This window comes from Centroberyx affinis, unplaced genomic scaffold, assembly GCF_046629955.1.
Source record: "Centroberyx affinis isolate AG114_WGS23_722 - 3 ecotype Tasmania unplaced genomic scaffold, CSIRO-AGI_Caff_v1 ptg000175l_1, whole genome shotgun sequence".
In the NCBI taxonomy this organism is placed as follows: domain Eukaryota; kingdom Metazoa; phylum Chordata; class Actinopteri; order Beryciformes; family Berycidae; genus Centroberyx; species Centroberyx affinis.
The window spans coordinates 170,472-183,919 of NW_027278872.1; the positions used below are offsets into that span (position 1 = coordinate 170,472).

The window sequence follows — 13,448 nt, forward strand, 5'->3', positions numbered from 1 at the left end:
GAGAAGGGTGCAACAGCATCGAGGATAGCGCAATCATATTCCGAGAAAACACACAGCCCTTCCAACAGAACACTAGTAATTTTCACTGCAGGGAGATTAAGTATTAACTGCATTAATACTTAACTCCATCTGTAAATAATTGCAAATATTTACAGATGGAGCCTCGTGACCAACAGAGTTAACGTCAGTGATACTTCTGTTAGTGTGATTTGGTTTGGTCAGGTCACAATACCTGGGAAGAGCTTATATTGCATAAGCATGGACAGAAGAGGAATGTTTATGACTGTTCAGGGGAACACGTTGATTTACGTCATTATCTGTAAAAAAAAATGCAATAACGTCCACAAAGTTAACATAATGCCATTTAGCAGACGCATTTATCTTTAAGTGCGTTACAGTATAATGAGGGAATACATTTTTAGTATTGATTGACAATGTGGAAATCAAATCCGACCCTGTTCTACCCACTGCACCATACAGGTTGCTTTAAAAAATGTAAACAAACAAAAAAGAAAACGTCTTTTATTATGCACACAGCTAACTGCACTCTTAAATGTGGTGACATTTGATAGAAAGAATACATTCAGATATCAACAGCAAAGCCCTAGAGTAAACATTGAGGATATCCACTCACTGAACAAACAAGTGTCCTGAAAACAACATGTTATATTAGAAATAAAAGCCATGAGGATTAATTGTGCATTTTAAAAACAATGTCAACCTGAAGTAAGTCTCATACTTACTCATACTTACAGTGCATTTGATATTAATGTCAGTTTGATTATGTCTAACTGCAGAAAACTATAACATTTGAGTCATTGTTTCGGTAATGATATTATTTGGAAATTGTCCTTTGACCGTACTTTTAGCAGGTAAAGCAAAGTACACCAGGGACACCAATAGAAGTTAAACAACAGCTATTTGGATGGGGCAAATAAAGGCGGGCCGGATGGTGAGTTCATCCTCATGTGTGATTGGATGAGGTGAGCCTTTAAAAGTCTGAATTGTGTCTACAACAAGTTTAGTAAATATTATTCAAGGAAGAGGATCACAACTTTGCTGCAACTCATTTGGATAGTCATGAGTGGATGTCCGTACTTTGAGAAGAGGCATTTGTACGTTCGGATCCTCATTACACTTAAAATGCTACGTTCAAGGATTTTCCCATTTTAAGCGATGGCTGCATTTTTTTTAAAATGTGTTTTCTCTAACTTGATTTGCCACAACCTTGTAACACTTGCATTAGTTTAAGTGCTCAACATAATCTAATTGTTGTGCAGATGGAAACGGTTGAAAAAACACTAAGTAACACAAGGCCTTGTTTCTCCACACTGCAGGTTATTCAAAAACAAGCCTCCCCGAAAAGAAGATGATGAGGATGCCTCTCAAGCAGGGGTTAACAAGGCCAGTAAAGGAGGTATCATCTATGGAGATTACCTTCAGGTAGAAAATACCATCTATCATGCATATCAGTCTTCAGAACTGGACTTTTTTATGTTTGATTCGGATTGGAATTGGCCTACGTTTTAGTCAATTTTGTGTTATTTAAGTTGTTTATTTCTTGCCACCACTTTCAGCTTGACAAAGTAGTCACAGCCCAGGTACTGCAGAGTGAACTAAAGGGTAATAAGATCCATGATGAGCACCTCTTCATTGTCACCCATCAAGGTAAAACCAGCTTTGTAGTTTTAACTGTATTTTTATTCTTGTCTAATTGCAGCTCCTTGTGTTTTGTCACTGGAATAAAATTGCTAATTTAATGTTGTATTCAGTCTTTAAAATTCATTTTTCTTTCATTCATTTTATCTAAAAAAAAATGTCAAAATAAGGCACATCAAAAAAAGAAATTGTTTCGCCCCACATGCAGATTTTTTCACTTGATTTAACAAAAAAAGGCTGAATACAAGACAAAGTGACTACTGAAATGCAGATCAACTCTGATTATCGCTGACTGTGCATTCAGCTATTTGTTTACCTTGTAACATAATACTACAATGGTTTATGACACCTGGTGAATCATTCTGTGTTATATTTCAGCCTATGAACTATGGTTCAAACAGATTCTGTGGGAACTTGATTCGGTGCGAGAGATCTTCATCAGTGGACATGTGAGTCATGATTCTGGGCAGAAAGAATGATTTGATGTTTATTTCATTATTTATTTATGTTTGTGAAGAAAAAACATTGAACATGAACAAAATACAGAATAATCTTTCTATTTTTTGAATTTTGGAATAAAATCAGAATTAGTAAATTCAGTGACATTAAATTCAAATCATTTGAATCTGAGCTGATAGTGTTGAAGATTGAAAGCCTTATAGGATATGAAATCAGGAGATTGGACATTTTCAGAAAAGGAAAGACTATACACAGTCATCACACAGTATTACTGTTAAAGCGCAAGGGTAACACTTTACAATAAGGGTACATTCATTAAGGGTTAGTAAATGTTTAATAAGCGTTAACTAACCCTTAATTAACAGTTAACTAATGTGTCTGGTAATAATTTACTAATGGTGAAATGAATACCTTAGTTAACATGAACATCATTAGTGAATGATTACCAGACACATTAGTTAACTGTTAACAGCACTAGTTTCCCTACTTGAAGGATATGCATCTACAGCTATCATTATACGGCTATTATTTTCCTGAACATGTTACTGTTTCTCCAGGTCCGCGATGAACGCAACATGCTCAAAGTCAACACTCGCATCCACAGGATTGTGATGATCTTCAGACTGTTGGTCGACCAGTTTGCGGTTTTGGAGACAATGACAGCCTTGGACTTCTTTGACTTCAGGTGAGCTTATAAATAACCTCTGACTCTGAAATGTACCCTTGCTTTAGCAGTAAAAACATAAGATGCAACCCTTTATGACTGTGCACTCATTGGTTTGCTGTCTGACCTATGCGCATCTATGCTTATTTGTGTGCTGTGCTGTGTGTGTGTGTGTGTGTGTGTGTGCGTGTATGTGTGTGTGTGTGTGTAGGGAATATCTGTCTCCGGCCTCTGGCTTCCAAAGCCTCCAGTTCCGGCTGTTAGAAAACAAGATAGGCGTCCCAGACAACCTGAGGGTCCCATACAACAGACGCCATTACAGGGACAATTTCAAAGGCCATGAGAGTGAGCTGCTGCTCGCCACTGAGCAGGAACCCCCACTCTTAAAACTAGTCGAGGTACGTCTGAAGACCACCAACCACTGCTACATTTTAGTTCTCAATCCCTGGTGATATACAGTATGAATTTTACAGGTGACTCATAAATGTGTTTATTCTAATGTTTGGCTGCTGTTGTTTTGACGCCTGCATTCCCTATTTTTGGCTGATTGCAATGTTGGTGATACATGAGCATAAACTAGGTGTAACATTCTACTTATGGTAACTTGTTCTGGATAAGAGCATCTGCTAATGCGAATAGAGTATAAATGTAGTAAAACCTTGGGTTGTTCTTCACAGGAGTGGCTGGAGAGAACCCCTGGCTTGGAGGAGGATAGCTTCAATTTCTGGGAGAAGCTGGAAATCAACATTTTCGCCGGGCTGAATCAAGAGAAGGAGAAAATCGAGGTATGAGATGACATCCAGCTTCCAAAACAAACTTTCTTTGCTGTCCATAGTTTAATTGTGTGTGCAAAGATGATTGACAAAGATTATATTTTTTTATTTATGATTATTTTGGAAAGAAAATGACAGATTCTGAAGACAAGGAGGAGCTTATGGCTGAGCTGGTCAAACAGAGAGAGCTCTTCACTTCCCTGTTTGATGAAAAACGTCATGACCATCTCCTAAGCAAAGGTGAGTCCTTCTTATCACTGGGTAAACTACTGATTGGTGACTTAAAACAAACCAATCCATCAGATGCTGTAATCCAGTTTTTGTAAGGGCTTTAAATATCTGTGTTTACAAATTGTCCATGCTTCATATTAACTTTGTGAACCGTGATAACAGTTAGGTTCTAGCTCTACGAGCACCCTGATTTTACCTTGAAAGTAATTAATTTCCCTTTGTCTGACTAGGTGAGAGACGGCTCTCTTACAAGGCTCTCCAAGGTGCTCTAATGATCTACTTCTACAGGTATGAAGGCCTTGTTTGTTTCTTAACATTTATTTATCCAGGGAAACTTTACTGACATGCATCTTTGTTAGCAACAGCTTGCTTCATATTAATATAGTTGTACACATTCACACCTGGGAGCTGCCCAGTACAAACGGTCTTCTACTGCTGGCCACTGAGCAGTTGGGGTTTAAAGGCCTTGCTCAGGGGGCTTTTGTAGGATCATAGTTGCTGAGGCAGGAGAGAACATTACTCATTCATCTCCCTGCCCACATTTCCCAAGCCTGTCTGTATTATTAGGTATTCCAGTCACAAACCCCACTTCTCTAACCCTTAGGCTGCCACCACCACCCACGATGTTTTTCATACACTGCTTTACCAGCCGTTCAAAGTATATCCTCAAATCCTAAAACCTTCTCTTACCTTTAGGGAGGAGCCACGGTTCCAGGTTCCTTTCCAGCTGCTCACCTCCCTCATGGATATTGACACCCTCATGACAAAATGGAGATGTAAGTTACTGCTGTCACAGGAATATCCTTGTCAGTGGCTGCTTCTGCTCATCCCTGAACAAGACGAGAAAAACTCCCATGAAGTCAACAGATGTTTTTTTTGTTTTTTTTACCTATATCTCGCTCACTTTTTAAGCTGAAGCAACAATTGATAGCTGAAATGAAAATATGCAGGGCCAAAACACTGGTCATGACACACTGGGTGTTTCTGTCTGTCTTTTGTTTTAGACAACCATGTATGCATGGTGCATCGTATGATTGGCAGCAAAGCCGGCACAGGGGGATCGTCTGGCTACCACTACCTGAGATCGACTGTCAGGTAGTCTATGTTACACACCTTAGCATACTGATTACACACTTTGCAATACTATACTGCAAGTATCTTAAACACTTTAGAGTTAATATAGATAAGGGCAGAACAGAACTGCTCTGCTCTTATCTAAATTAACCTGTCATATTGTCACTTCATACTGATGTTTACATGGAGAGTATATCTGAAGAGTTCATTTCGATGATACATATACACTTTAGAAAAAAGCTCTTCATTCAGTATCTGTAAAATATAGAGGATTCAGTCTGTCAAAGTGTTTGCAGTTTGTCAACCCAGGACTTAAGTTACCTTATCTATTAAAGAGTACAATTGGTATTAGATTTTGTAAGAGCACGTGTCACTTTTTTCAAATTGTGAGCATCTCATTTTGGAGCAAAAGTTTTCATTCGATTTGCTTTCCCCTCCAGTGACCGCTACAAGGTGTTTGTGGATCTGTTCAACCTGGCCACGTTCCTGGTGCCTCGCCACTGGGTGCCCAAGCTGAACCCCAACGTCCACACGTTCCTCTACACGGCTGAGTGCTGCGACAGCTCCTACTGCAGCAGTGAGGACTCAGACTAGGGGGCGTCTCAATCGCCTGAGGTGGCTTCCTCTCGTTCACTGTAACTGACCTCAGAACAGTAGATAACATAAGAAACTGGCACATTTTATTGAGAAGACATGCAGTGTTTGGGTCTTGTGACATTCATGAGGAAGGTCAGAAGATTAAAATATTGTATGTTTTCTCAATAAAATTCGTACTAAAAATACAGTTTTCCAGGAAGTAAAAGTAATGGGATTTTGATTAAAAAATATATATTTTAACATTTTTATTTTTAGTGAACAAGGTGAAAAAGTCATTCAGAGTCAGATTCAAACAGAAACTGGTGACATAGTGTCTGACCCTCAGGAAATCAATGACCAATTTAGGCTATTTTACTCTAAGCTTTACCAGTCAGAAAGTATAGCAGATGGCTCCTTGACAGATTTATTTGAGATGTTTTCCTCATTAAAATGATGTAAGTGCACCGTGACGGACCTGAAAGCAAATGGATCGGCGAAAGCAGTGTGGCTGATCAAAGCATCCATGCAGCGAAACACCAGTTACCTGTTTTTACCAATCCAATCATTTTTCATGTTTTTGTTGTTTGTTTTTCAGCATGGGGAAGGTGTCAAAGAGAGGAAGCCACTTCAGACTATTGAGACGTGTCTTAGGCACGAGTATCAGTGGATAGACTGTCAATTAACCTTTGTATAAACAATAGTCTCCGCAATGTCGACATCTAAAATGAGACAATTTGCACAGCATAAAACTAAAACCATAAAATATGTAAATAATGTTAATATAAAAATAATAATATACTATAAGCTGTTGTTTGTAAAGTATACTATATGGTGTTAAATTAATTTTGTTATGTATTTATGCAGTGATTGATGTGATCTCTGTATAGGTAAATGTATGTAAAAAAATCACTTATAGTATGTCTCTACCTTATACAATATATTTACTGAGACATGTTTTTTTTTTTTTGTACGGTGCATCTATTGGTGCTATTGGAGTTTTTGGACAGTGTGTGTATGAGTATGTGTGTGTGTGTGTGTGTGTGTGTGTGTGTGAGATGTGTGGGAAAATTGCTGTTGATGATTCATATATGATCAACATTTATCAGCATAAAAAGTGATTTATTTTATCATACCAATGTAACACAGTAATTTTTCAATAAAAACATTATTTAAAGTGACACTTGAAGGCAAATACATGGTTTTTTTTGGCAGCAGTAAACACAGGCAGACACACACACGCACAAGCACACACAGACATATACACACACATATACACACACACACACACACACACACACACACACACAATGTAGTCAAAGAGAAACAACTGCCACAGAATCTGCAATACCTAGGAAGAGACAAAAAGAGAGACAGTGTATTAATCTCCGGGGGGATACTGGGTACAGCTACATACAGCTACAGCAATGTTACAGGAAAATAATATAACAAAAAAATATAAAGGAGCAAAATCATACTTACCACAAACATTGCCACCTATCTTTACATAAGCATAACCCTCGTTCCCCCATGTGGTTCCCCAGGAGTTCTGCACTATCCAGTATGGAATATCCCCTAAGACAGACCACACGCACACTAAGTTTAAATAATTTACAGGGTAAAGGAGCACTAGGTTTGTGTGTGTGTGTGTGTGTGTCTCTGTGTGTGTATGTGTATATTGCAACAGGATTCACTTTGTTGTTACATAATCCCTCACACTGTTGCATAATGCCCACAAGACGCAAGTATACACAAAATAGGTAAATTAACAAATACAAAATAATAATAATAAGAAGAAGTCAGCACTGAGGCAAGTGAGATAACCGTTCTAATTACCTAATTTTCTTTCATTTTATGTAACTAGTGCAGTGCCGTTCAAAATAGGCGTAGGCTATCAGTTGGTTGCTTTGAGCCCCGCTGCTATACAGAGCGCTGTTCGCTTGTTTATTCAAAGTTTATTAATAATGAACGTGTCTTGTGTCCAATCCGACACTGCATGTCCTTGGGTCCCCAGCAATATACCCGCCAAGTGTGAAGTAGATCGAACGAACGGTTCTCGAGATATGCGAAGGACACACATACAGACAGAGATTCCTTGCCTTATAGGATGATAATAACCAAGCCTTGGCTATATTCAATAAGTACACCTCTCCGATGTCGGATAAAAACCTTGTATCTTCACAAAGTCAACTTTTCAAGAACTTAGAACAACCTTCTTTTCACACTAACAATTATGCATTTTTGAAATTTTAGTGTGTTTTAAAGCTGTACTACGCAATTACGCTGGAGGCTTCAAATGGCAGCGAGAGGTAATTGTTTGAAAAAATATTTACTTCAATACCCTAAAATCCTGTAATATGATGTCAGTAAACTGCACACAGCATGCTCATGTTTACTAAGCCAGCCAGCCTGTGATGCTTTCTACCAAAGGAAACCAAAGTCCAGATTTCTCTGAACAGAGCGCTGCTCTCTGCTGTTTAGGAAAAAACTTGTATTTCACTTGTAACGTTTTGATTCATCAATTTCTGTGGGTGGAGAAGTGTACATGTTCAACACCAGAATTTCATTTGGGCAAATAGGGCAAATCTAAGGGGTCTCAATTAGTGGGGATGTTCTTCTCTTGTCTGTTGCAGCCCCACTTTGTGATTTAAAAATTTAAAAATCTTGTCTAGTACAGCTTTAAATTGGTTTCACAGGTCCTAGGGTTGTGAAACTTGCTCCACTTGTGAAAGCAAGTTTCACATATGTAAGCCATAAGTAAAAATCACTGAATCTGGAGTTATGAGCCTTTTTCATGCCAGTGCAGCAGCAATATGTACCAGTGGTGTCATATCCAATGACCAGGACAGCATGGTTAGCCTGTTGACTGGAGCAGTGGTGCTGGATGATCCCACCCAGGTAGTCCTGCCAGCTGACAGCATCCACAGTAACAACCAGAGGTCCCCAATCAACCAGCTGGCTCATCATCGCCTCCTCCTGACCACTAGAGAACAACAATCAGTAGAGATAATCCCCCACCAGCTATGTTATGGTCATTTTGTGCTATGGGGCAGTAAAAATCTCACATTTCTCCCCTTTAACCAGAAGGTCCCGGGTTACATTTCTCCATTACCTTTGGGCAAAATATTAACCTTGTTGTTGAGAGGGTCAGGGAAAGATCAAGAGACAAATTTCCCTTCTAGACCAATGGAGTATTAAAAAGGAAGCATGCCATCGATATTTGCTATGATTAAGTTGAAAATAATATATGTTGTAGTAATGTTGCATATACAGATGCATCTTGATATTTTCCATTACTTCTAAGTTCCATTCAAGGATCATTTAAAGAGTGCTACTATATTGTTATATTCAATAAATAAAGGGTACATCCCATACAAGTCATGCATAGGGAAAGACAAAACTGTATCAAAAACCAGAGCAGCAAGAGAGTTCAGCATCAAGTTGGTAATTTCAGCAATTTTTTTCAGCATCAACCCCCAAAACCATGACCGTATCACCTTGTATTAATGCATTACTGCAAACAGTCAGAGGACAGCCCAGAAACTAGACATGAGAAAATGTAAATAAATAAATTTAAAAAGTAAATGTGTGAGTCACCGTTCTGTTGAATATTAAATCAAGAGGATCTGATTAACTTCAATTCAAGGTAACCTTTGGGCCTAAATGACTGGCCCAGAGTCAGGAACCTCTGTGCTACTGAACCATCCATGTCTCTGTTGACACAGTAAACAGAGGGGTTCGTCAGGAGCACAGGACAGACGCCCCCCCCCTTCCTTTGTCCTTGGTACTTTATGAAAAACACATTAAATCCCACATGACTCCCCCCCCCCCCCCCGCATGTATTCAATGTTAATTTTTAGCCATTATCACTCAAAGTGAAGTTGCAGAAATTTGTATGTTACCTGAAGTCATGTGCAGCAAAGTCCTTCAAAACAACACCAGCATGTGACTGGGAGAAAAAATGGCAGATTCCTGTCGTGGCTTTGTAGGAGTATTCTGACTGAGGCACCAATTTCACTCTGGTCTGCAAGGAAAAGACTTTATCTCAACGAGTGTCTTATCTGAATACAGTACACCCAAGACCCTGACTTGGGTCTGACTGCAGTGAACAATTTTTTTTCTCTTGCTTACTACAACTGAACGTCTCTCAAATTTAAATACATAACATTATCATTTAAAACAGGCGTCTTCTATCATACATGACCATTTTAGGGACACAGAAATATTTGTAACATCTATCTTCAGTAGGTAAGACTTATTCTACTATTGCACTCATTGTTAAGCCATACTGGATAGGAGCACCTGCTAAATGCCCAAAAATGTAAATATAAAAATGTCAATAAAAGACCTGCTTTAACCAGCTCAAGGCCCGGGTTGTGGAGCCTCCATTGCAGCCCCGGTTTTGGAAGGAGCAGTCCAGAACCTGCTGCACACTGAGCTGCTCCAGCGGCCGGCCGGCTATCGCCTGGACAGCCTGCATGGCCCCAACCACACTGAACGCCCAGCAACTCCCACACTGCAAAGTTGAAATGATAGTTATTAGAAAAAAAGCAAGGAAGAAAAGCTGTAGGAGAAATCCTTTAGGACTAGATCCAAAATCCAACAGAATCCAGTGGTATCTTGTGATACTCTTTTGATCCCCTGAGGGAGAAATAATATTTTTGCTTTCTGCCCTTTACAGAGAGGAGAGAGGTCAGTGTCTTACTCTGGGAAACTTTAAAATCCAGATTCAACTCAGTCAGGAAGAGTTGGATGTTGCTTTCTAACACACCAAGCATAATATTTTTTAGTTTTTGATGATTAGATGATACAAAGCTTATAGGACTGAGTGGGTGCCAAGCCTTCCACTGCAGCCAATATGTCTATCTTTGCGGAACAAATATCCAGTGTTGGAATTTTGGCACCCAGCAACAGTTGAGGCATGGAGATTCTGGCTAGTTTGGCAAGTAGCTGGCTGGCTATTATGGGACACTTCATTAATCATACTCATTAATTATGTCATTAATTATGCATACTGTCGACCAATCAGAGCATTCATTAAAACCTGGGTGTAGGTGACATCATTATGCACCAGGAAGTCGATTGGAATTCTAAATCTGTTTGATTCTGTTGACAACCAGAGGGAGAGTTTTTCAAATTTCCACAGCGCTGACAGTTGTAATAATTTGGGTAACTTTACATTAACACAGGCCCTTTCTTAAATTATACCATGAAAGAGAGAAATGCAATTCTCATTGGACCTTTAAGCAGGGCGGAAACTGTCCCAGGGGTTGAACCTGAGCCTTTCAGTTGAAGGACAGTCTTGCCTGATCATTCCACCCTGCTGCTCAAATCAATAATTTAATGTATTTAAAAAAAAAAAATAGTACTTTACAATTTAGATACAAGTCCAACATGGCTATGGAGTGTAGGAAAAACATATAGGACTTCTATTAGAATTTTAGGTCTGATCCCTAACCCAAAATACAACAAACTTTGATTGGATTATATAAATTTATTTTAAAACCAAATCTAGGATTTTTAAAGGCCTTTTAGCAAGGTATCTACACTGAGGCCGGATTGGGTTGAGATGATTTAGCCAGTGTGAGTGGACTGTGACTAATTGTTTTCTGCTGCCATCTACTGACAGAAATACTTAAGGTGAACCATGTTCACCTGGAGCAAGATCTTCACCTCTGCTCCAGTGTTTAATACACTGCCTCTGTCTTTGGGGCTGGGTATCATTTTGAATTTTTCAATAACAAAACCGGTTCTGATATTTCATAATCTGATACTGGCTATGTTGCTTTTTCAATACCTTTCTTTCTTGAATGAAAGCACATTACATTATGTAAAAGAATACTAAATTGTTTTCAGTGTCACATTTGCACAAGTCATCTCATTCTCTAAACAGAATCAGACCAAGCTCAGTATATTTCTTCAGCACAAATTCCCATAAACATGATGAAAACCTGAATTTTCATTGTAAAATCCACTATTTTGATGGTTTTTTCGATGGGGTTCAAGGCCTTAGAAATCAATACTGATATTAAAAGTGGTCTCTATTGCTACAGGACTGGAGATAAGTATGCACTAAGCGTATAAAATATTAGGACCACCCACTCTTCCCTCAATGATTTCACTTATTAAATCCACTTCAATCATAAAGGGAGAATCAAGACAAGGGAACAGGGGATCAAGAAGGATTTATGAGCCGTGAGTAGTCAGATATTTTGTGTCCTTTGTGCCCATCTATCTATCTATCTATCTATCTATCTATCTATCTATCTAACTATCTATCCATCCTTACTGCTAGTTGGTCCTGGACGGGGGCCACCACAGTCTTGTCCCTCCAGTCAAATTTATCTGGTAGCCCCTCTCTTTTCGGTCCAGAGTAAAGAGGAGCATTGTCAGCGCTGGCTCGCAGGTAGAAATCTGTGGAACGAGGACACAGTTCAAATGCAGTTATGAGAATCATAGATATAAAGATACCTAATCCAATTCTGCAGAACAACAACAATATGTGTTGAAAATATTTCAGGCCGGCCTACCTCTGAATTCATCCAGCGATAGGTCAGAGAACTGGTTGATGCCATACTTGGCAGACGGCGGGGCTGCGGAAAATGAGTTCAGGTATGCGAACCTTTTTATAGCATTCTGCAATAACACAGTAGACAGCATGTTAGTGTTAATGTTGGCTGTAGGAGCAGCCAAATGCAGACAACTACTACATATAATAATAATAATACAAGAACAACAAAAAACAATAGACAGGGGGGTCCGAAGCAGAAAAACGTGTTGCTGTTTTTTTTAAATGGCAAAAGGTGAAAAACTATAATACTACTACTACCATTAATATTAACAATAATAATAATAATCATAATTATCATAATAATAACAGGGGGTTTTAAGTACAAATATATGTTTGTTCACAATCTAAACTATGTGTCTAGAGGTAGGCTAGTTAAAAAGTGAAAAATTAAGATTTAATTAAGCTATCATATGAATCTACCATTTATACCAAATAATATTAGTGTTGTTTAAACTATTTATTTTTGTTGCTATTTTGTTGTTTTTTTGTATTATTATCATTTGTGTCGTTTGTGTTGTTATCTTTGTGTGCTGTGTTGTGTGGTTGTATTCTCGACCTTGTCTGGCCTTCCCTTTCCAAGAAATAAATACAAATTTGGTCACACAAAAAAAGAATAATCATAATCATATTTTTTTTTTTTTTCAGCTATTTTAGGGGTGTGGTTTGTAGTGACAGACGTTTCTTTTAATGGCGTGTTTTGGAGTGTGAAGGGAATTTACACTTCTCTCTCTCTCTCCCTCCCCATCTCCCCTCTTTCCTACCTGGAAATAGAAATGACGATGATAAAATTCCTCGCTGCTGACTTCATAGATGCGGCGAAACTGCTCTCTGAAGGAGCCGAAATCAACTTCAGTCAGTGCAGAGCCATTAAAGTTTGTTAAAGTCTCCTCCAGGCTCACATTCTGACACCGCAGAGGAGGGAAGACGAAGGTAACGGTTGCTATAAGAAACAGTTCGCCGCCCCTCATTTGACGCACGAAGGTCTGTTAAAAAATATGTACAGATGAAAAGGAAAATAGTACAAAGGTTCGGTTCAGATGGTTCAGATCATGCTCGCGGACAAATGAGGAAATATTATTGTCTTGTACGCATGCGCGACGATCAAGCGAGGCGCTTCCTTGGAAAGAGAAAGTGAGATAATCACAATTTAAGGGAGGAGGATCTAGGGCTTTTGGAGTATTGTCTGTAGAACTTAAAAAATAAATAAATATGATTATTTTTTAAGTTATATTTATATAACAGTTACACAGCATTTTGAAATTGGCTCACAAAATATGTTAGAATGGTTTCAGTTTGATGTTGGACTATTACATTGTAGTTTTCATGAACAAAATCCTCCTGAAATACCATCAAGGCCTACTCATTAGTCTCTAATTAGTACCATAGGCCTATACATTTTTTTCCCTATTTCCCCACACATATTTTCCTCAAGTTTTCATAAACA

General features: G+C 38.6%; 2 protein-coding genes across 4 annotated transcripts; one reads left to right on the top strand and one right to left on the bottom strand.

Annotated features, from left to right (window-relative positions):
- The first annotated feature begins 1,080 nt into the window (after positions 1–1,080).
- Positions 1,081–5,454, top strand: tdo2a (tryptophan 2,3-dioxygenase a). The gene is made up of 12 exons (XM_071535363.1): positions 1,081–1,115; positions 1,338–1,443; positions 1,578–1,668; positions 2,038–2,108; positions 2,676–2,803; positions 2,994–3,180; positions 3,460–3,567; positions 3,684–3,795; positions 4,017–4,074; positions 4,483–4,562; positions 4,791–4,881; positions 5,301–5,454. Exons 1-12 carry the CDS (start codon positions 1,081–1,083, stop codon positions 5,452–5,454), a joined length of 1,221 nt encoding a protein of 406 aa, XP_071391464.1.
- Positions 5,455–6,583: 1,129 nt separating this feature from the next.
- Positions 6,584–13,054, bottom strand: ctso (cathepsin O). 3 transcript variants are annotated; one of them, XM_071535236.1, is made up of 8 exons: positions 12,766–13,054; positions 11,964–12,069; positions 11,723–11,847; positions 9,782–9,949; positions 9,336–9,457; positions 8,253–8,416; positions 6,916–7,008; positions 6,584–6,784 (listed from the first exon to the last, which is right to left on the bottom strand). In XM_071535236.1, the coding sequence occupies exons 1-8, from the start codon at positions 12,970–12,972 to the stop codon at positions 6,750–6,752; spliced, it is 1,020 nt and encodes a 339-aa protein (XP_071391337.1). In that variant the 5' UTR covers positions 12,973–13,054; the 3' UTR covers positions 6,584–6,749. The 3 variants fall into 3 exon arrangements, with proteins under 3 accessions (XP_071391337.1, XP_071391345.1, XP_071391327.1); XM_071535244.1 differs by lacking the exon at positions 6,916–7,008; XM_071535226.1 differs by lacking the exons at positions 6,584–6,784; positions 6,916–7,008 and having other exon boundaries at positions 7,956–8,416.
- Positions 13,055–13,448: the final 394 nt, after the last annotated feature.

Coding starts and splice junctions, on each gene's coding strand:
- ctso (XM_071535226.1), bottom strand. CDS start 12,972: ATGAGGGGCGGCGAACTGTTTCTTATAGCAACCGTTACCTTCGTCTTC. Junction 12,070..12,765: donor ATCGTCATTTCTATTTCCAG/GTAGGAAAGAGG, acceptor GTGTTATTGCAG/AATGCTATAAAAAGGTTCGC. Junction 9,458..9,781: donor CCTTGAGCTGGTTAAAGCAG/GTCTTTTATTGA, acceptor TTTTCCTTGCAG/ACCAGAGTGAAATTGGTGCC.
- tdo2a (XM_071535363.1), top strand. CDS start 1,081: ATGAGTGGATGTCCGTACTTTGAGAAGAGGCATTT. Junction 2,804..2,993: donor TTGGACTTCTTTGACTTCAG/GTGAGCTTATAA, acceptor GTGTGTGTGTAG/GGAATATCTGTCTCCGGCCT. Junction 4,882..5,300: donor TACCTGAGATCGACTGTCAG/GTAGTCTATGTT, acceptor TTTCCCCTCCAG/TGACCGCTACAAGGTGTTTG.